At 32.8% G+C, this 23,731-nt stretch overlaps 1 protein-coding gene across 1 annotated transcript; it reads left to right on the top strand.

Annotated features, from left to right (window-relative positions):
• The first annotated feature begins 7,102 nt into the window (after positions 1 to 7,102).
• On the top strand, positions 7,103 to 23,105 carry LOC139693256 (zinc finger protein 436-like). The gene is made up of 9 exons (XM_071591361.1): positions 7,103 to 7,270; positions 7,454 to 7,612; positions 10,148 to 10,276; positions 10,802 to 10,921; positions 11,125 to 11,241; positions 12,244 to 12,348; positions 13,533 to 13,748; positions 14,730 to 14,853; positions 21,918 to 23,105. The coding sequence occupies exons 1-9, from the start codon at positions 7,139 to 7,141 to the stop codon at positions 22,895 to 22,897; spliced, it is 2,082 nt and encodes a 693-aa protein (XP_071447462.1). The 5' UTR covers positions 7,103 to 7,138; the 3' UTR covers positions 22,898 to 23,105.
• The last annotated feature ends 626 nt before the right edge of the window (positions 23,106 to 23,731 follow it).

Consider the following 23,731-nt stretch of genomic DNA (forward strand, 5'->3'; position numbering starts at 1 on the left):
CACGTAACTTAGTATCATCTATGGTGGAAGCAGAAACAAGATCCCTTTTGGCTGCTACAGGAGTAACCGACCAAGGATATAATAAAGTGTGTTTGTAATTATATTTATTTTTACAATCACATTCTAATGGTGATCCCTAATTTAAGGCATTATAAAGGATTTTAACATGGATTTTTTTTAATTTCTTAGATTAGATTTGATATAATTTTCTGTAAACAAGAGTCCTAATTAGGGTCTATTAGAATAATTTTGCATTCTTTGAAGAATTATATGAAGTTTGTTAAGAGAATAACTTGCATTTGCATATATGATGAGAAATAATGAAGAGAGTCAAGATAAATTTCTTACAATGAATAAATTAAGTTATGTAACTAGATAAACAAAAGAAGCAATCAACCGCCTTTAGTTATTAATGTCCTAATCAAGTACAACAGGAATCGTTTAATATTCATTGGCCCTGGAGCTTGTTTGTCAATGTCTCATGTATTATTTTTGATGTTTCAGATTTTAAAATTTGCAACAGGTTATTTTTGGACCAAAGCATTGCTGAATAACCGTAAATTAATGCATGCATAAGCTTACATACCTCCAGATAAATATAAAAATATTTTGATTTTAAATTAAATTTTAAAACTTTTCTATTTGATTCTTTTCCGATGATACCCATGAAAGAAACCCCTCAGCAGGAATAAAAAATAAATGCAAATAACTCTTATAGAATGATACATGATTTTTATAAATGCAGTTCTGCAAAATTAAATTTGGAAATATGTGATAAAATCTATTCAGAAACCTATGAATGGTTTTAATTGAACTTTATCATTTATTGGTTTATAATTAGCATATAAACCTTTATTTGGACATGATCTTACATATTATTGTAAATTATTTACCTAGGCATATTGCTATCACATGGTAACAAATTATGAAAAAAGTGATATTATGAACTACTAGAATGATTATAATCCAGTTTGCCATAATTTTGGAGGAAATGTTTCCAGAGAATCTATTTTATTCTTGAGATGAGGGAGGATTTTCCCAAAAAAATTGGCCAGATCATTGTCAGTTCCTTTACCTGAAAAGATAAATGCTCTACCATCCGAGGGATAAGGAAGTTTGTTATTGCACACAGCTAATGGGAAAATGAGGGAGAAAAGTACCAAACTGAAATCATAGTATTGACATCAAGGAGTAATTTTGCTAAAAATGTTCCTCAGATCAACATTAGTTCCTATTCTAAAAAAGATGAAAGATTCACTTTGTCAGGAATTAAAAACTAGAGGAAGTTTGATTGTGCATGCTGCTCATATTATGCTCAATATCATCTACAAGATTATGCAGGTGAAATGTCTATAATAAATAAGGAATAATCAGTGTTGGTTAAACAAGGAGAAAGACATTTGTGGGGAAAGAAGTTTCAGGATATCTTGTATGTGTGGATTTATAAAACGTTTTTTTAATTCAAACAAATGTATTAGGGTAAATAAAAAAATGATTTCATTATTTTTGCTAATTATATATCATTGCTTAAACATATATGAATTAGGGTTTCATAAGCTTCTCAGCATTCAAGTGTCAAACGTTGATATTCTATCTAGACATTCTTTGTCCCAGGAGGAAGTTAATGTGCATTAATGGCCACATAGTTATTTGTAGGCTTTTCTTCATAAGTTTCAGCTTCTTTCCCTTATACTTTCACTTGTTAGAATTATTAGCCTCCATCTTAATCATTCAAAAAATGGTGGTAAATTATTCATCCCTCTCAACAGGTTCTAGTCTATCCACATGATTTTTAGATTCCATGGAATTACTGAATGCCTAAACCATGCATGGCTTCCATTAAGCCATATCCCTTCTGCACCTTGTACTGTCTCAGGAAACCACTCTTCTCCTTACAAACATTAAATGCAATGAGAAACGAAGAGATAAGTTGAATAGCTAATGTTAGAGCTGAACCAATACCAGTATATCAATACCATACACCAATATACCAGCATACCATACCATATAACTTAGACATACACAGCAATGTGTGATATTTACCTGAAGCAGGATATTCTTTAATGCCAAGTATGGTATTCTTCTGGTGCCTAACTATAATTTCTCAGAACATCTTATATCCTGGTAAGGATCATGCAACTCTTTTAAACAGTAAAGGGGACCAGAGAAGTGTCTATATGAATTAAACCTAGGATTCTAAGTAAGAAATCAAACTTTATACTTCCTAATATGAGTACTAGGTCAGAATTTATTAATTATTCTTCTTCTTCACCACATGGATTAAGCAAAGAAAATTACACATAAATAGCATTTCATTTAACTCCTAATAATTTGTTAAAAATCCTTTGCTATGATCCTATGTCCTAGATGAGCCCTGGCTAAAAATAATACTTAACCAAAAACCCCTGAACATTCTTTATACTTAAAATCAGGTTAGCAAAAATATTGAATGAAAACGGTGATTAACCCATAGTTAAGATAGACCTATTAACTGAGAAAACATTTTCAGTAGAAGTGCACACAGAGCTGATACCCTTCCTTATTGTACTGGTACATTCTACTAAGCAAACATAAGGAGAAAGAAATTGATAGAATATAGTATCAGTTATAGGAAATGTGGCATGTGTATGTAAGGCATGCGTTCCTGGGAGAAACATTTGATAATAATTTGGAATTAAAAGCAATAAAAACAAAGGAAGAATTGATGATGCGGTGGGCGACTTCCATCTAAGCCCAAGGATTGTCCACAGGGAGAAAGGAATTGAGTTTTCAGACTAGAGAATGAGATAAGTCATCAACATAAACTTGTCATCACAATGCAGAAGGCATATGGATGCATGGAAAATGCCAGGTGGCTCAGAAAAGTATCAGTCAGATTATCAAAAATGAGAGTTTGGTAGAATATTATATTAAAGTGTAAAAATAATAAACTGTAATAATAGGTTAGTGAAAGAAGATTCATTTTGAAAGTGCATCCTGAGGATGTTAAATGTCTATTAAGTTAGCATTAAACCAATGCATAATTCAAGAAAGCAGACTGAGTGTCGTTTTTTCAATGTCTTTGGCTAGCTATTGCACTAGTTCAAAAATGTAAATAAGTAAGTAAAATCTTGTTAGGCAGTAAGAGGATACTAGAGCTGTTTATGTTATTCATTCAAAGAGCAAATAGTTTGCTCATTGTGTCAATGGTTTTTGCCATTCATTTTGGTATGCAAAAATAATGGCTTACTGATCACAGAAAATGAAAAGAGATAAAAACTCCTTATTTCCTAAAGGTGTCTTCACTGTTGACATAATCCAAAACAATGATGCAAGTGACCTCATTTTGATTATTTATCCTCCCTTTTGCTGCAGGATTGAACCTTCTTAGAGGCGAATAAACCTCCTTTTTAGAGGCGATCATCAAAAATAGACAAACATTAATCACATCAATGCTTAAAAAGCAGGAATTCAGTTTGATTCACCATACAGTTAGAACACACCAACTACAGATGATTTTCATCCTTCACAATCTATTACATCATTTTATTTACAACTGTTTAACCACATAATAAACAAAAGTACTATTTCCAAATTACAAAAATACACTTTGACAACATTGTACTGAATATATGAACAGAATATTGATTCATTTAACTCCAAATATTTCAAATAATAAAAAAAATGTCAACAGGACAGCAAAATTTATGTTGAATAGCGTACTATTGTACTATCTAACGTACTGTTGAACAGCATAATAATGTTGAATTTATAATGGTATCTTCCACAATTTACTTGGCACAATAATAAAAAATGTTAAAACCCCAATGATACACAATATATAACATTTAATGTGTGGCAACTGACATTTTGCTCTTTATCTGTTTTCTTCAATTTTAAACTTTTTCAGCTGACATAATAGTACCGGAATCGTATAATAGTAAAGGGACATCAGAAAGGACAAAATTCGGTTTGCTTATGTGCGATTTAATCATTTATAAGATTTCGGTCAAAAGATTCAATGCTGTATTATTTACAATGGCAACATTAAAAATTAGCCATACACCTATTCATATATTAGCTGTCATAGATATTGGGTAATGTAAAAATTTTATAGTTCTACTGTGACATGCTTCATTTGACGTCCCTCTATAAAATTCCTCTGACATTGACGTGGCCCTGCTATTTTAAACAATCTAAAATTGTGATGCAACATAAAATATACCTTTGAATGGTTTGAAGTAAATATTAATCATTTTATTACTCATTTGTGAACTATCATTTGGCTATGTGCGTACATGCTATTTAAGATACATATGCTACATTCCAACCATAATGTTTTCATTGTGAAAAGAATCTGAAATATTGAATCTTGATATCATAATAATTATAATAAACTGATTTTGGGTAAATGAATATGGGAGAGAAAGAGTAAGTAAGGATTATATCATTGCATAGATATGAGAGAGTAACTCCTCTGAAAGTATTCTCAAAATACTTTGAATTCCTCTCCCAAGAAATGGTAATTCTACAATTTATAACAAATACGGAAGTATAGGAAGATAAACGCAGATAACAAGATACTCAAAGGTATCTACCAGAGGTTGGAGGGCAATGTCAAAGGAATAACCTCTAACACATGTTCAGTTTGAACTCAGGAGGGTGAAAGGCAACACAGCAATGAGGGCACTAATAAGTACAGGAACAAATATCATAAAATGAGTATGTATTTTCCTATTCTTTAAATGTCTTAAAGTGGATTTTGAAGCATATATTTTGAAAAACTAAAAATTAAAATGAAGAACAAATTAAGTAATTGGGGGAACATGAGGCTAATGCACAACAAACACTTGTCTCAGACTCCTTTCAGGTACGGAAGAGGAGGAGAGAACACTTTGGCATGGGGTGTATTGTGATTTTGCCTGTCATGTTAATATGTATTAAAGGTGCCGTTTTGAGCCCTTTGAAAATTGAGTGTGGACCCGGATGGAAAAAATGAAACATTTGCCACCAATAAAGGAGATTAAGGATTGATTATACGTCCTCTGTGATTGCATATATTATTTCCTCAGCCTTCACAGGGTATATGTGTTTTGCGTGAGCTTCGAGGATGCCGTTTTATTTAGACGTAGTTATATCCGTTTAGTTAGATCCATTTTTTTCATGTGTACATGCATACTTACTTACTACCTTGATCAAAAAGTTCCCGGAATAACCACCGTGTGGCGCTCCCATCGTTCCGATTTGAGTTCTGTTTTTTTTTGTTAAATTGGTACATCTGTTGTTGATATTCCCTTTAAATCTTAGTGTCATAACTTGACATTTGCAAAAGTTACGTAGCCAAGAGTACATCTATCTCTGTGTGTGTTGGCGATTTTTTACAATTGCAGAAATGGATTTAAATTTGCAACTACGAACTTGTATTAAATTTTGCGTAAAAAACGGATTTAGTGGCGCACGGACGTTGGAAATGTTGGAAAAGTGTTTCGGCAACGATTCTCTAAAAAAAACGGTCGTTTACCAGTGGCACGAGCGGTTCAGAAGTTGTCGTGAGTCAATCGAAGATGATGAACGCAGTGGCAGACCATCGACATCGAAAGTCGGTGAAAAAATTGATAAAGTAAAAGAAATGTTGGTCAATAACCGCAAATTAACCATCAGAGAAATAGCGGAGGACTTGAACATTGCCTGTGGATCCGCCCAAGACATTGTGGTTAATGATTTGGGTTTTCGTCGTGTAGCAGCAAAGTTGGTGCCAAAAGACCTCAATTTCATGCAAAAAAGAGACCGTGTTGACGTCGCAAAAGACATGATTTGCGAGGCTGAATCCGATCCCACATTCATCAAAAGGATCATTACTGGAGACGAGACGTGGGTTTATGAGTACGACACGCAATCCAGACATCAGGCAAGTGAATGGCGTTCACCAAATGAGCCGAGACCAAAAAAACCACGTCGTTTTCAGTCAAAAAAGAAGGCAATGCTGACGGTTTTCATGGATTACAACGGTGTAGTGCATCATGAATTTTTGCCAGAAGGCCAGACAGTAAACAAAGAGTATTATTTGGGCGTTATGAGACGTTTGCATGAAGCAATTCGCCGAAAGAGACCAGAAATGTGGGCAGAAAACTCGGGGATTTTGCACCATGATAACGCACCGTCGCACAGTGCTATCATTATTCGTAATTTTTTGACGAAAAATGCAACAAATACCATCCAACAGCCACCGAATTCACCTGATTTGGCTCCCTGTGACTTCTTTCTGTTCAATCGAGTTAAAAAACCATTACGGGGAACGCGTTTTAGCAGCCGAGAGGAAGTAATGGAAAAATCGCAGGAAGCACTGATGGACATACCGAAAACCGACCGTAACTTTTGCAAATGTCAAGTTATGACACTAAGATTTAAAGGGAATATCAACAACAGATGTACCAATTTAACAAGAAAAACAGAACTCAAATCGGAACGATGGGAGCGCCACACGGTGGTTATTCCGGGAACTTTTTGATCAAAGTAGTATATGATGATTATTTAAGGGCCCGTGGTCAGGGCCCGGGCTCAAAATATTGAGCTTGAGACGTACGTATCTTTTCCTCCTCCTCCTCTCAGATTACCCACATAATTATCATTTTCTAAATATATCTGCTTAATTAAGTAAATGCAATTAGTCACCACATAAGTTTATTTCAAAGTTTTCCGACGTAAGAAATTAATGAACAGTATTTCCGATTTGCTATTATTATTCTTAAAGTTGTTATGCCGGGAACCTATTTGTATACACCTCATATCTTTTTAACAAGATTGAAGTTTTCAGTTTAAATACAAAATAAAATATACCTTTTTGTTTACGGGTTTGGTAATGTTGAATCTAATGTCTCTTATTTAAAAAAACAAGTATTTTTTTCATTTTTCGGTAGTGCAAAAGTACTGTAAGTATACAGGAATGACCACAATCTATTGAGTGGAAGTTTAAATAATTTATAAATATTGAAAAATATTTGAATATGGGGATCACCTAGCGCCGAAACAAAACAGAATCGACTTTCGAACTCGCAATTAGTAATCGATTCACAACGAACGACCCATCGAAATGTAGTCGGCCATTTTGAAAGTCACTGTTTTCGTGAAGTAAATGTTGACAGTGTGAAGTGCTCCAAAGATGCCTCGACACGAAAGTTTAAAGTGTAGATTATGTCTTAGCCGTGGTGGACGGTTCACAAACATTTTTTATGAAAACAACGATGCTGAGAAATTGGTGCGGGAAGCAATAGAAGAGTTGTTGGAATTGAAAGTAAGATATCCGTTGTATGTTTACGTATTATAATAACGATGCTTTTATAGTAAATTTACCACGAAATGTGCGATAGTGCCCTATTTTAGCTTAAAATAGCCTTTAAGTTATTCAGATAGTGATTGGAGCCCCATTAAGAGCGAATGTTTAGGGTTTAATACTTTGATAATCATGTTTATATAGGTAGTCAGGGAGAGGAGCAACCCGTGGTTGCTCTGCTATAAATGCTTTAAACTGCTGACGGATTTCTACATGTTTAAGCAGCAGTGCCACGAAAACTACCATCTATTGAACAGGCAAAGGACAAAGAGACACGCGGAGATAAAAAACCTCCGCACAACGGTGAGTCGAGACCAACTATGTTTGGTATTTTGTAATGTTATGAGCAATGTCCTGGAAAATTACGCATAATATTTGAAACTCTTTGAAGTAACGGTCTTTGAGTCGAGGCCAACAAATTATGGTTGGTATTTTGTAATTTTATGAGGAATGTTTTGGATAACGTTAAGCGTAAACGGAAGTAACTTAAATTGAATAATGAACATATTTATTTTTAATAATTGTCCTCGCTATTGTACGTAAATCTTAGGGTCTTATTACCAAATGACTAATACTGGAGTTTATATAAGAATTGGGAATTAACTACGCTCCTGGTAACACAGAAAGCAATTTCATTCTATATTTAATTCGAAATCTCAAGTAACAGTGTACTAAGGTTGAATTTTACTAAAAGTGTCAAAATATTAAATGCATTTATGCAATCAGTTTTCATAAATTGTGAGTAAACCGATAGGGATGATAATATACAAATGTCCATGTAAACAATGATATCTGGTATTAAAATAAGATCTTGGAGTACTAACCTACAATATTATTTTTATTCGTAAGTTTATTAACTCGTTCAATTTTAAGGAAATTGCCTCTAATATTTGTAACTCTATGAAGTAAAAGCACAATAAACTCGTTGATAGCACTTATTTAGTGATGTTAAAGGTAATTCGTAGGAATTATTTTGTGAAGCCTAACCATCTACTCATCATAATTTTAAAAAGATAAAAAAATACAAGTGTTGATTGGAATGATCCTTTTGATATATTTTATTAGTTAATATATTTTTTTCAATAAATATTTTCTTTTTTAATAAAAAACATATAATTAAGAATTTTTAGTATTTTTGTGTGAACAGTTCTTTAATATTTTTAAAACTCAAAAACTAAGGCTTCAATTAACTTCGATAACTAGTTGCAATAACCCTATTTAAATAGTTATTAATATCTACTAAAGGCTGTATAATTAATGAAACATTATCTTGGACTGATCATGCAATTGCTATCTGCAGAAAAATTAACTCATCCCTGCATTCACTGAAAAGGTTAAAGCACATTGCTCCCCCCTCCTTAAAGATGCTTCTTGTGTCCACTCTTCTCATACCCCACTTTGATTACTGTGATTTAGTATACCAAGACCTTTCAGGCGAACTAAAAACCAAACTCCAGAAGACCCATAATTCCTTAGGAAGTACGATCATATTTCCGACTCATTTAATAGAATATCCTGGTTAAAGCTAGAAGGCCGCAGGCATTTACATATTCTTTCACTTCTCTACGGAATACTTTCAAAGCACACCCCTAATTATCTATACAAAAACTTCCTCTTCATCAACTCAATCCACAACAGAAATACCAGGGGTAATAACAAACTTCTTGTCCCACACCATCACACGGAAATCTATCACAAATCTTTTCATGTTACAGCATGCCGTCTGTGGAACTCTCTCCCAGATGACATAAAAAACTCTTCATCAACAACAACATTTAGAAGAGCACTTCACAAGTTCATTTTCCTCAGGTACTTAACTTAACCAGTATCCCTCCGTTATTCCACTCAGCTGTTATACAGATCACTGTGTCTACTTTGTTTTTTACCCTGCTTTTTGTTTTGTCATCTCAAGCGGTAGGAGTTTGCGTAATTATTTTTAGAAACATCACGCTTCTCATTACTCCGCATGTGTTGTCAATGTATTTAATTTCTCCATTTCAATTTCAGTAACTTAATAATATGTATACTCTGTAAAAATGATTGTTACAATGTACATGTATCTTTCCTCTAATTAATAGGGTTTTCGCAGGTTTTTCACACCCCCCTTCTCTTCGTGGGTGTTTTTCCTGCGTGGGTTTTTACTAGTTGAGCAATGCCACGCTCTCCCTAGCTTTTCCCACAAACCTCATTCTTTGCTCAGACTTTCCTCATTTTATTGTACTGTTGACTTCACTGTCATTTAATTTGAGTATATGTAGGTATATTCTTAATTTATATATGTATATGTATATGTATGTATGTATGGGTGTGTATGTGCGTACTTATGTTTGTATTTATGTATGTGTATGAATGCATGTATGTATGTTTATGTGTGTATGTGTATGTGTGTGTGGATATGTATGTATATGTGTAGGTATGTGTATGAATATAGGTATGTATGTGTGTGTATGTGTATGTATGTGTATGTGTGTGTCTATATATATGTATATACTGTTTTCTTTTCGATGTGCAAATCTGTGTTAATGAATTGATGTCTGTCTATATGTATTTATGTGTACATATGACTGTATTTATAAGTTTAATGGCTAATATAATATGTATATGACGATGGGTTAAATGGAAGAAGGGACCATTTGGTCTCAATTTCGCCCAAATAAAGACCACTATCTATCTATCTATCTATCTATCTATAATTGTAGGTTGCTCAATTTCATTTTACAGCATTTTGCTTATCATTTTTTCCAGGATGTTACTACTGGTATATCTACTGAAGAAAATATATTTCCAAATAATCGTGTCACATTAATTTTAATAAATTTCATTGTTGGTTTATTGTAGAAGAATCTAAAGGTAGAGACAGAGTTAAATGATGCCTCCAGTGATGGTGATGTGGGAGTTGCCAATTTGCGGGTGGTCACTAGAGCATCAAGCATTTTAGGAGAAAAGCGCATTCCCAGTGTGAACAGGGTAAGTACTCATTAATATTCTAAAATTGATACCTTTATCCTCTGGATTCTATGGAAATGAATTTTGATAACAATTTTGAATAAATCCATTAAATTGAAGAAATTACTTGTTATTCAGTGAATAAAGAGAAACTGAGATTTATCTGAACCCTTCATGTATGTCAATAATGGTCTGATGTTATGTATCTAATCTCTTAAAATTCTCATTTTTAATGCTGAAATCAGCTATCAGGTGGTTTGGTTTTGCATTTTCGAATTGCATCTTTTAATAATTGCTCTTGCTGTTATATCTAGTCGTGTTTCAGGTATAAATTATCCCCCCTCAGGTAAACATTGATACTCTCATATCATATCCATAAAATTTTAAGAGAAAAGCACTGGTATGTAATTTTGAATTGCATTCATGCATAGGAAATATATATGCATAAAAATGAAATGGAAAATGTGTATCAAGAATTTAAAATTCAATTTCAATGTTCATCCACTTTTTAAAATCTTTTTCAATATTTATATTTTGAACAACTAGGTTCAGATCACAGTTAAAAAAGAAATTTCAGATAATGAAGATCAGGAAACTGTTGAAATGACAGCTAGGCTAAAAATAGGAGATCACATTATGGATAATCATGAAGAAGATTCTCTTCAGGTAAGGAAGACATTGGAACAGGTTGACATTTTCAAAGTTCATCCAAAGCTTTTGTTATTTTGCAAATACTTATTCATTTGCATTTGAAAAGACTTAAGTGACACTAATTTTTACTTAATATATGAAATTTGTTTACATATAATTTGCTATCAATAACTGAAGTTCCATATTTTTACTGTTTAATAATTATTCAATTAACTCAGGGCACTATAGTGAAGACAGAGGAAGTGGATGTTGAAGACCAAGAGACCAATGAAATTGTAGCTAGCCAGGGAGATGTGGACCAAAATGTTAAGAATCTGGAAGGAACCTCTCTAAAGGTAATTAATAAACTAAATCTGTGATATTAGTTCTATTATTGCTCATGTTTCTTTTTTCAACTCATGAATACTTACAGTAGAAAAGTTTTCTGTAAGTCATCTTAAAAAATACAATACTTTATACTAAATCTTTGATGCACGGATAGGTATTTATGAAAACCACTAATTTTTTTTGGCTTGAAAGATTATCATAACCACAGAGCTATGTAATAACTTGCTAATCAAAAAGACAATAATGTTATATTATTGCTTATTATATAGAGAATGTGTTTTTATTGCATGTGATGTATAAGTATATTGCAATGCAAGAAGGTATATCTAGGAATAAATATAGAAGTAAAACAATAAATGAAACGATTACTGTGGAATGACATGGCATTAAGAATGTTTTGTATAAAAGTTATCAGACCATAGTGGTGAAAGTTTAAGGTAAAGAGAGTTGAAATTTGCTTAAATGATATTGATTAGGACATTGCCAATCTCCAAGTCATCATAAGAAATAAAGGCAAATTGCAAGAAAAAGGCAATCAGAATATAAGTGATGTAATTACTCATTTAAATTCTAAAATAAATAACTTGACCTTCGACAATCATTTGAAGGAATTTTGATTGTAATTCTGATTATATTCATAATATAGAATAATTCTTTTTCAATGATTCTGTAGAGTCCGACATTTATCTGATTTTTTCATGCATGTCAACTAAAGGCCTGATATAATTTATCTAATCTCATCTGTAATTTTCATTTATAATGTTTCAATTATCTAATGAGAGTTTATTTTTCATTTTAAATATGTTTCCAACATTTATTGGTTTTGTTTTGATACCTAGTGATAGTATACATAAAAAATAATAGCTCAAGGTAAATATTTAAAATTTAATACCAAATGCAATTTTAATCAAATTTGAATTCCATTTATGCTAAGAAAACTCATATACCTTATATTTATACCTAAAATCATTTAGTTTTACTGTTTTCTCACTATTTAAATAACTTTGCAGACGATTGTAGACATGGATAAAATAGCAGTTGAACAGCAGGAAACTGCTCCAGCTAGGCATAGGGATATGGACAACAGTGAAGAGAATCAAGAAGGGACTTCTGAGGTATTTAAGAAACATTCTTACCATAATGGCACCAAAATAACCAAATTATTTTGGTGATATATGTGCTGTTATTGTAAATGCTTCTTTTTACAACTCTTGAATATCCCAAAATAGAACAGATATGTTTGGCATTAAAGAACCATATCAAAATGTCGTTTTAACAGTTTTCATTTTGAAGGAACAGTAATAGGTGACATGGTCAGGCTAATTGGAGGTGTCATAAAGTGTCATAAATCTTTTTTTAAATATAATTTCATGTATTTTATGTTGGTTGTAATAACCTTGTTGACACTTTTTCTTAGCCCATTCAGGACTTTTAGGTAAAAAAATATAAAATGCAGTTCTTCCTCAGGTACAAAGTTTTAATTGACCACATTGAAAGCATACAATAAAATTACGAATACTTCTTTCACTCTTAAATTGCCTGATGGAGATATTTTAAATATATAAGAATATTCAATTATTTTACTTAACTTTAATGTTTTTTAATGCCATTCTTAACTGTTATCTTCTTTTAAATGTTGCAGAAGGCCATAGCTGCAGACCTTACTCTGTTTATGTTAACCTATAAAATATTCCAGATAAAGCTATTACAGTCTTTGATGTGAGCAAATTTTTTAAATAAATGTTTGCACTGTCATATTAGCCAACCAACATAAACCACGGTCAAATTGACCAGTTTCTGTTGGTTCAGAATTCAGCAGCTGACTAATATTTTGCATGTGAAAATGAGTTCCATGTCTTGACTAATTAGGATAAAAGGAAAACAGTGACCTTACTCTAGATGTGAATATCTCAACCTGAAAGTTATATTATTGATAAATCATGTTGGAAAAAATTTGTACATGTCTATAATCATTTTGAATATCCAATTTTTGCTTATATTCCCTTCTTATTAATGTTATAGATTAATATAAAACCTTTAAGATAATTTGACAAATGGCCATACAATTTCTAAGTACCATTCAAAATTTGCTTTTTCTCTGCAAACCTTAATGATGCACAAAATTTCTCATTCAGAAATAATATGTAACCTAGGGAAAGTATATTATCTTTTTTCTCTATGATATGCCTATGAATATTATAATTTTAAGTAATGCCTGTATAGGGCTTATTTATAGGTGAACTTTATAATTAACTATTAAACATCTTGGTATTGATTATGATTATTTATGTTTATTAAGGAGCTGTGTGTGCTCCCAAGCCTTCAGAAGGATTCAGAGAGCGTTGGTGTTTATTTAGTGAATGGTAAAAGAAGAAATTTGATGGTGTTGAGAAGTTCAATGAAAGCTATTAACCAGTCAATGGAAAAGTCATCAATTGAGGAAGAGGACAATTGTTCAGCCAACACTATGATGAATTTGATGGATGACGATAACTGTGACGAAGTTGAGATTCAGGTAAGGAAAGAAAGCTATTATGAATTTCTTTTATAACCAACGCTCTTTCATAACAATATGCATTATGTTTTATTCTGAGTGCATTGCTTTTTAAACTTAGGTAATGTTATGAGATGAAATTGCCTTCTATGTGGTTTTGCATGGCTAAATCCTTCTTTAAATGAGGACTGGTATAAAAAAATCTTTAATAACTTTTTATTGAATAACACTTTCATGCAATTTAACTATTAACATTGTCAAATGTTCTGTGTTTAAGAAAACGAAGGACTACAAAATTATTCAAGTACCAGAGTAATTTGAAGAAATTAGCTCCCAAGATGTATGTTCTTGATTAAATTATTTTGAAATTTTAACCATCTGTCATAATAGATAAGAATGGATATCCTTGGCATTAGTATCGTGATAGATGAGGAGAGCTTTAGATAGTGTTCTTTGGTGATAAATTGGGGCTTGCTAAGTTCAAAATGAGCTGGTTGTATTCTTGAACAAGTTCATGATTCCAATTAGGCAATGTGATGACTTCTTCTAGTTTGTTAAAGAAGCTTATTACTATGAGAAAAATAAGCCACAAGACCTATTCTCTGTATTTAGTATGTTATTTAATTTAATTGGTGGGCCAAAACTATTATTCATAATGTTGAGGCATTTTCTTGTTAACAGTATTTAAATATTTTCATTTTATATTTTCAATCCATGGATATCAAAGGTTTACTTATATTTTAACAGTAAGCTCTCCTATAATTTACCTTCTCTAAACTTGAATTGAAACACTGGCAATATCATTTGATGTTAGAAGGTTCAATGAATAATGTTAATGCTTTTGAAGAAATTAAGACAAATGCTCGGTAATTATTAATTTAAATCGAAATGTATAATTTTAAACCTTGTGTAATTTTATAGATTAGGTTTGAAAGTTTTTGGGGCATTTTATTAATGTTTTACATGGATACAATCTGCATTGGTTATGTTGATATTTTTCAGGATGATTTAGAAGATTTAGAATTGCATTTATCCTCTGATGAAGAAGTAGACAATAAGGAAGAATGTGATGACAATACTTTGCAGGAGATGGGCGGAGTTACATCAGATCAGTTGAAGACACAAGGTAAGGGGAGCTGGAGACTCAGTTGTCTTACTTTTGCATTTTGAATATTTTAGAAATACTGAAAACGTCAGATACAATATTATGACTAATTACAAAAATTGATGGGAAAATATTTAAATCCGAATAAACCTGTAACATAATTATTATTATCAGGTAATCTACCGGTCAATGTAGGTTTATGGATAGACATAAACACTAATTAAATAATTTCCACCCCTAGCAAAATACAACATTCTACGCTATATCAGGTCCCTCTTCAGCTCTGAGTTCCTTCTTCCTCCCATCATCCAGTCTAACATCCCTATTCTGTTCCTTCTCTTTCCTCATTTGCCTAACAATCTACCCTCCATTAGTCTTCAACATCCAGCTGCAAGTCAATACCCCCTTCAGAAACATTTCCTGCCTCCTTAAGATATCTCCAAGCAAACCTTTTTCTTTGCGTTATATACCAAGTACTTCCTCATTTTTTTTCTTTTCTGTCCATTTTACTTCCTCCATTCTTCTTCACACCCACATTTAAAAATCCTTCAGTCAATGTCTATCCTCCTGCTTCAATGACCACGTTTCTGCACTGTATATAGCTATCCTCCATATCAAAGTTTCCTAAAGAATCTTTTCATAATGTCCTTCCTCAACGTCCCTTTGCCTAAAGCAATTCCTATCCTTATGTCCCTATTACTTTTACTGTGTTGGTCCAATGAATACTGAGATACATAAACTGTTTTTCCAGCTCTTGTTTTTGCCTCCCTATTTTAATGTTAACCTAAGCTTTTTCATCCTAGAAAATTGCATATTCTTTGTTTTATCAATATTGATTCTCATCTCATACCTGTTGTACCGAATTGCCAATTTACTAAGCAATGCTTGCAGCCCCTTGGCTGACTGACAAACTAAAGCTTGGTCATCAGCAATCCTAACTGATTTTATGAATTCCCCACCCACTTTCATTCCTACCTCCAGTTCTTCCCATGCCTTCTTATTCATTTCCTCTGCATACATGTTGAACAGCAATGGTGATAATGGGCAACCCTGCCTTACACCTCTTCCTAACACTGCCCATCCTGACTCCCCGTTTCCCACTCGCACCTGAGCAGTCTTGGACATGAACAGGTAGCAGATTAGCCTCATTTCCCTCTAATCTATTCCTATTTTTGGCATTATATCTTGTGGTCATGTTCTTTATTCCTTTTGATTAAAAATCTCATTGCTGCAATGACATTACATGTACCTCCCCCTTCCTATACCTAAATTGATCATCCTGTAAGTTATTGATTGCCTTACTCTCTTTCCTTTTGGTTATGATCCCAAGAACAACTGCAAAAGACTTTGCAAAATAAAATGCTCTCTTTCAGGAATTGACAGGGCAAAAATCCTAAAAATTAACAAAATAAAATGCATATAATAGATTTCATTTCACTGCTGCTGGTTGTTATTTTCTAAGTTCCTCTTGTTTTCAAACTTTAATAATTTAAGTACCAATCTGATACATATGTTGAACCACAAATATTCCATGGTTGCCTTTTTTATATTTTATACTAACAGTTAAGGATCTTTATCCCTTTTGGCCATGATTATAAATGAAATTGTTGAATATTCTTCCTCAGTGTTGAAGTTTCCCTTGTCAAGGTTTTAGTACACTGATCAATTTAACTCCAGGTTTATTTACTATGGTCTTAATTTGTAGAAAAGTTATTCTAACTTTTTTGTTTTGAATATTTAACCTTTAATTATTCACTTTAGGGATTTTGCGTATAAAATAAGGTAAGATCCATACATAATAAGTATCATCGTTGCCTCTAAATATCAGAAGCCAATGATGTTATCCTTACAGGTACCTAAAAAAATTGAAAATTTGTTCATCATGCATCAATATACGTAGTTAGTTTATCTTCCACTCATCAAAAGTCTACTGAAAATCATTTTCTGAAATATTGTCTAAGCAGTTATTATCAGTACTTGAACTGTTAGATTCGAGTATAATTGATATATTTTTATCTGCCTTTTTGTTTCAAATAAAGGAAAAGGGACAGTAGAGCCAGGTCAGGGCTTATAAGAGCATTGCAATGGCAAATTATGTCAGAAGCTTCTTTCTAGCTTTTGTTCCTTGCTCAAGACTTTTCATCAAAATTTGTTCATCATGCATCAATATACGTAGTTAGTTTATCTTCCACTCATCAAAAGTCTACTGAAAATCATTTTCTGAAATATTGTCTAAGCAGTTATTATCAGTACTTGAACTGTTAGATTCGAGTATAATTGATATATTTTTATCTGCCTTTTTGTTTCAAATAAAGGAAAAGGGACAGTAGAGCCAGGTCAGGGCTTATAAGAGCATTGCAATGGCAAATTATGTCAGAAGCTTCTTTCTAGCTTTTGTTCCTTGCTCAAGACTCTTGCAACCACCTTTGCTCATACCTCCCTTAACACAAGATCCTCATTAATTTGTTAATGTTGGTTCCTCCCAAAAGGCTGGATTCTTTACTAACAAGGGAGGTTATTAAATGCATAGCAGAGTGAAAAATAGTTTCATTTTTGACGGCTCAGAATCAGTTGCAGTGGTCATGAGGTAACTTACCTGGCCTTTATCTTTATTAAGTTGTCACGCTTTCTTATACATTTTTTGCTACTTAAAAACTTCTCAGGCTTAAGACATCATTTGCATAAGCCTTTTTAATTAGTTCCAGGACTCCAAATTTAAGACCTGGAACTAGAGCATTGCTCCCATATACACTAATTTCTTTCATGAAAACAAAAAAAAATCAGTCATAACTAATATCCACCATCTTTCTCAATACATTTTGCCATGCTCATCTTAGTGCAGTGGGCTAATATATCAGCTTTTGTATCCCTGGTGAAAATTGCGGCAGGCCGATATATTGGCTCTTGTGTAGGCTTTTGTTTAAATAATTGTAACTTATGGTTTTTTCTTTAATAATTTATGGTTTTTGTGCTATCAATAGGTTGAATTTGCTAGAACTACATAACCAATTTTTTATTTTTTTATTAGCAATTTTAAATGCTTTTAAAATACTATAATTCTTATTATAATTTTTCGTTCAGTTTTGTACATGTTGGGAAGCTCTGCCTAATTGTTTGCTCGTTTTTTTTTTCCTGAGTGGTCTTTCCACTATGAAAAGCCACTGAAAGGCTACTAATCTGTTTTCATCTGTAATCTCTTGAATGTGTTGTTGGGTCGTCGTATTGATATATACCTGCTTATTAAGACTTTATTGAGATGGTGGAAATGAGACCACTGCTTTGTATTCATTTTGGTTTCTCTTGCCGTCCGTCGTATCTAATCAATTGTGCCCTGTTCAATGGATTACATTGTCAGCAGTTCTCTGTGAGTTAGAATTTGGTTTTTTCCTGCCTTTAGATTGTAAGCACATTGCCGCAGTCTCAAGGAAAGGGTAAAAGTCCCAATTTGACAACAGTAAGGTCAGCCTTTTCAATAAAATCAAACTATGCAGAGGCTGACAAAAAAATTTGCAATTCACTGGTTTCTCTTTAATTATATATAATATTTTCTACACGTCTTTTCGATTCTTTATTATATATAAATATCATAGTTTAATTGAAAAATGTCTTTAAAAAAATATTAGTTTTGTGTCTAAAAATCGAAATATTATTACTCAAAAAATATTCTTCAAATTTATGATACTATAATAATTACATTCATTATTCAGATGATGTAAATGCATTACATCATTATTAACTTTATTATTATATTTTAAATTAAAAAAACTGCATATGGATATCTAAACAAATAACTTCATGTTTTTTTTTCTAAGGCGACACATTTTCTTAAATTAAACTTCGCACTTCTCACTAATACCCCTGAAATCCCAGCCACACTAAGAGGGTTAATATACACTTATCTTGGTCACTTTGAGGTTATAATTTCGCCAATTGGTCCTATATTTATTTCATTGCTAGGTAGTGAAATTTTAAATATATCAAGAAAAAGAATATTATAGTTAATGTAAATTATTCTTTAGAATTAAATTAATAGCCCATGTAATTGAGTCAGAATTATCTGCCCATGATTGAAACAAGGTCATACTCTTTAATTCTTTTTTTATTAAAGCACAATGAATGCTGGCATTTCAAATAGTCATGACACAGAAGTGCCACAATTGCTGTTCAGCAGAACTTTTTGTGACACTTAAATTTGGTAATAATAACTTGTTTCGTTATAATTTTCTTTTAAACCCAACAGAATTGTCACATTTTATACACTGATATTTTTTTTTGTTTAAAGAAACCACCATAAAATTTCTTATCAGACCATAAACCTAAAAGTAAATTTCCTTTTTAAGCGATAAATATGTTTTTAAATCGTTTTATTTACAGAACTTTAAAGTGGGGGTTTTATTTTCTTTCTTAAATTTCTTGTGAAAAATTTATTTGCTGTAGAAAGTTCTAGCAATCTAAAGGACAAATATATGAAAAGTTATGCCAGGAAATGTGAAACGTCTTTTTTGGATAAATTGAATCAAAATTATGTATAGAAGTAATTTTAAGGGCACCATACTACCTTGATCAAAAAGTTCCCGGAATAACCACCGTGTGGCGCTCCCATCGTTCCGATTTGAGTTCTGTTTTTTTTGTTAAATTGGTACATCTGTTGTTGATATTCCCTTTAAATCTTAGTGTCATAACTTGACATTTGCAAAAGTTACGTAGCCAAGAGTACATCTATCTCTGTAAGTGTGTTGGCGATTTTTTACAATTGCAGAAATGGATTTAAATTTGCAACAACGAACTTGTATTAAATTTTGCGTAAAAAACGGATTTAGTGGCGCACGGACGTTGGAAATGTTGGAAAAGTGTTTCGGCAACGATTCTCTAAAAAAGACGGTCGTTTACCGGTGGCACGAGCGGTTCAGAAGTGGTCGTGAGTCAATCGAAGATGATGAACGCAGTGGCAGACCATGGACATCGAAAGTCGGTGAAAAAATTGATAAAGTAAAAGAAATGTTGGTCAATAACCGCAAATTAACCATCAGAGAAATAGCGGAGGACTTGAACATTGCCTATGGATCCGCCCAAGACATTGTGGTTAATGATTTGGGTTTCCGTCGTGTAGCAGCAAAGTTGGTGCCAAAAGACCTCAATTTCATGCAAAAAAGAGACCGTGTTGGCGTCGCAAAAGACATGATTTGCGAGGCTGAATCCAATCCCACATTCATCAAAAGCATCATTACTGGAGACGAGACGTGGGTTTATGAGTACGACACGCAATCCAGACATCAGGCAAGTGAATGGCCTTCACCAAATGAGCCGAGACCAAAAAAACCACGTCGTTTTCAGTCAAAAAAGAAGGCAATGCTGACGGTTTTCATGGATTACAACGGTGTAGTGCATCATGAATTTTTGCCAGAAGGCCAGACAGTAAACAAAGAGTATTATTTGGGCGTTATGAGACGTTTGCGTGAAGCAATTCGCCGAAAGAGACCAGAAATGTGGGCAGAAAACTCGTGGATTTTGCACCATGATAACGCACCGTCGCACAGTGCTATCATTATTCGTAATTTTTTGACGAAAAATGCAACAAATACCATCCAACAGCCACCGAATTCACCTGATTTGGCTCCCTGTGACTTCTTTCTGTTCAATCGAGTTAAAAAACCATTACGGGGAATGCGTTTTAGCAGCCGAGAGGAAGTAATGGAAAAATCACAGGAAACACTGATGGACATACCGAAAACCGAATATAAAAAATGTTTCCAGGATTGGATCAAGCGCTGGCATAAGTGTGTTGCAGTCGATGGGGATTACTTTGAAGGGGACAATATAGATTTAGATGAATAAACTTGTATTTTTAATTTTCTGAATAAATTCCGGGAACTGTTTGATCAATGTAGTATGTCTCAGTTGGAAATCAGGGATTGCCATACTAAAAGTAGTTTCACATTATAAATAGATGTTATAAATAAATTTAGTATGAAACAAATTATTTGAGGAAAATGACTTTATCACTTACTAAAATGACCATTTTACTGGATTAGTAATTTGTCCATGAATGAATTGAGGATTTTATTAATCAATAAAGATTTTCATTCTCATAGTCCCCATCTTAAATATTGTCATTTCGGTATTTTAACTTCTATATTTGGACTTTGTGCTTTGGGTAAAAAACAGCCACACAGTTAATTTCAATGAAATATCTATTCCCTAGGAAATGAATTTCCCTTTTTTATACAGCAGTCTTTTCTCTGATTCCATTCATTTAAAACAGGAAATATTCCTATTCCTTCTCAAAATCCTTTTACAAATTTAATTTTCTAGGCATTTGTTCATGCCAAGTAAACAATTGTGGAAATGTAATGCGTGATGGCATTGAACCCTTTTCTTGATAATTTTTTATGTATGTAAGTCAATTTACCACAAGAAAACTATATTCATTTTACTGCGTATCTCTTTGTACTTGTATGTTTAAAGTCAACGATTAGGTGCTCATGGAATGTGCAAGCTGGTTGAAATAAGCCATCAGTTAAGTAAATTGGTGAACTCTTGTGCAAGGGTCATAATTTAATTTCTTGACATTAAAAATTTTCAATCATCATTTAGATTAAATAATTTTAATGGAACATGAAAATAATTCTTAAACATGATTTTATAAAATCAGGGTATGGAGCAACAAGTATATGTGTTTTAATTTGTTTGTTTCAAATAGAACTTCAATGGATGATTTGATTGTAACAACTCAGGGAAACAATTTCCTGGCCCATATCTTCTGAAAAAGGTATTATAGAAGCTAAATGGTATTCTGCTAACCTTTTTGTGTTGAGTACAAATATTTTCAGCCGACTTTCTGAGAAAAAAACTGAATACATTATTGGGTCAGCATCAGATAATGACGTGCTTTGTCCCTGGCCTTTTAGCTTTATTGAAGATGGCATAATGAAAATCATCTGAAATGAGCCCACATGCCATAGTACAATTATATTATAGGAGTAATTTATGTACATAAATGTTTAAATGTCATCTGGAGATAAAAAACTTGTTCATTGCAGCTAAAATTTTTCATTGATAAGATTACTTTTCTTTAAATCTTTCAGATAATTGTAAGAAACAAGATGTGGCAGGGAAAGATGCAGGAGGCATTTTATTGCATGCTTGTCAAATCTGCTACAAGGAATTTGCACAAAGGGACCTTCTCAAAGATCATGTCTTGGAGGTGCATGTTTGGAATGCAACAAAATTCTATTGTGACTCTTGCTCAAAGGCATTTGACAGAAAAAATGACCTTGCAAGGCACATCAACTTGGTGCATGCTGGGAAAAGGAAGTTCCAACGTGAATTCTGCACCCAAAACTTCATCAAAACTTTACCTGCGCTCAAAGAGTCATCACATAATGCAGAAAGACCATTTAAATGTGCTATATGTTTGAAAGGTTATGTTCAAAAGCCGTATTTAATGAGACACATTTTGAAACATACTGAAGAAAACCCACATAGTTGTGAAATATGCTCAAGAGCATTTACTCATTATTATTATCTAAGAAGACACTTGTTGACACACACGAATGAAAAGAGGCACAAGTGTGAGATATGCTCAAGAGCATTTGCTCGAAATAGTCATCTAAAGATACACTTGTTGATTCATACTGGTGAAAAGCCATACCAGTGCACGATCTGTACTAAAGGATTTACTCAGAATAGTGATCTTAAAAGGCACGTGTTGACACATACTGGTGAAAAGAGACACAAGTGTGAGATATGCTCAAGATTATTTGCTCGGAATAGTCATCTAAAGATACACTTGTTAAGACATACTGGTGTAAAGCCATACCAGTGCAAGATCTGTTCTAAAGGATTTACTCAGAATAGTGATGTTAAAAGGCATTTGTTGATGCACACCGGAGAAAAAAGTCTCAAGTGTGAGATATGCTCAAGAGCATTTGCTTGGAAAAGTGATCTTAAAAGGCATATGATGACACACACTGGAGAAAGACCACATAGGTGCCACGTCTGTTCTAAAGCATTCGTTCGGAAAAGAAATCTCAAGTCACACATGAAGTCACACACTGCAAAATGATCAGGGAGCAATGTACATTATATTCAATTTCATTCACTCATGCTCATAACCGGAGCCTTATTGAAGGCCAAATACATTTGAAAGCAGAAATGAGGTTGATATGTTCGTGAGAATTTTAAAAACAAGCTTTATCATTGAATAAAGGCAGGCTTAGAAACAAGTAAAAAACTAAAGTGCTCGAATTAAAAAAATCCTTCTCCCAAGAAGTACAGAGGTAATGTATGAATGACATGCATAATTTAGATAATGATGTTTATTTAATGATAAAAAACTTCCAAATAATTTTATCACTACCAAAGATCATTATAATACATAAATTTCAAGTTTGTAAAACTGTGACATCATTTTTCTGTTTTGTGAAACTTCTTTGAATAAAAATTAACAGTTATGAAAAATTTCGTTTGACTTTCATTCATTTGAATATAATTAAGTGTAGCTACAATGACTTAATGTTCCAATCATTTGATGACCTATGCATGAATCAACTGCGTGTAAATATTTAGATACGTTGTTGATATGAAAGAGGAATAGTGTAGGACATTATGAGAATATATTTTTTACCTACGCTTTTCAGTGAAGGTGGATTTTTCATTAAGAGTGCTGTTAAGTTTGGCAGTTCATCAACAACCCTGATGTGATGCAAAACGTATTGTTGCATGACTTCATTTAAAGTAAGAAGATACTAAAGAGATCCATCTTCAAATGCACAGCATTTAATTAGTATTAAGTAGACATCTATAGACGTGCCTTTATATATCAATGCTGAAATGCTGCAAGGGTATTCCCCAGCTCTTGCTGAACATTATGAGGATTGTATTGCTGACATTGTCTGGT

This window comes from Hetaerina americana, unplaced genomic scaffold (assembly GCF_022747635.1).
Source record: "Hetaerina americana unplaced genomic scaffold, ioHetAmer1.1.p SCAF_45, whole genome shotgun sequence".
Classification (NCBI taxonomy): Eukaryota; Metazoa; Arthropoda; class Insecta; order Odonata; family Calopterygidae; genus Hetaerina; species Hetaerina americana.

What these genes read in the sequence shown, in the direction of transcription:
- LOC139693256 (XM_071591361.1), top strand. Translation starts at nt 7,139, where the DNA reads ATGCCTCGACACGAAAGTTTAAAGTGTAGATTATGTCTTAGCCGTGGT. An exon ending in AAGAGTTGTTGGAATTGAAA is followed by an intron (nt 7,271 to 7,453) that starts GTAAGATATCCG and finishes ATGTTTATATAG; the next exon opens with GTAGTCAGGGAGAGGAGCAA. An exon ending in GCATTCCCAGTGTGAACAGG is followed by an intron (nt 10,277 to 10,801) that starts GTAAGTACTCAT and finishes TTGAACAACTAG; the next exon opens with GTTCAGATCACAGTTAAAAA.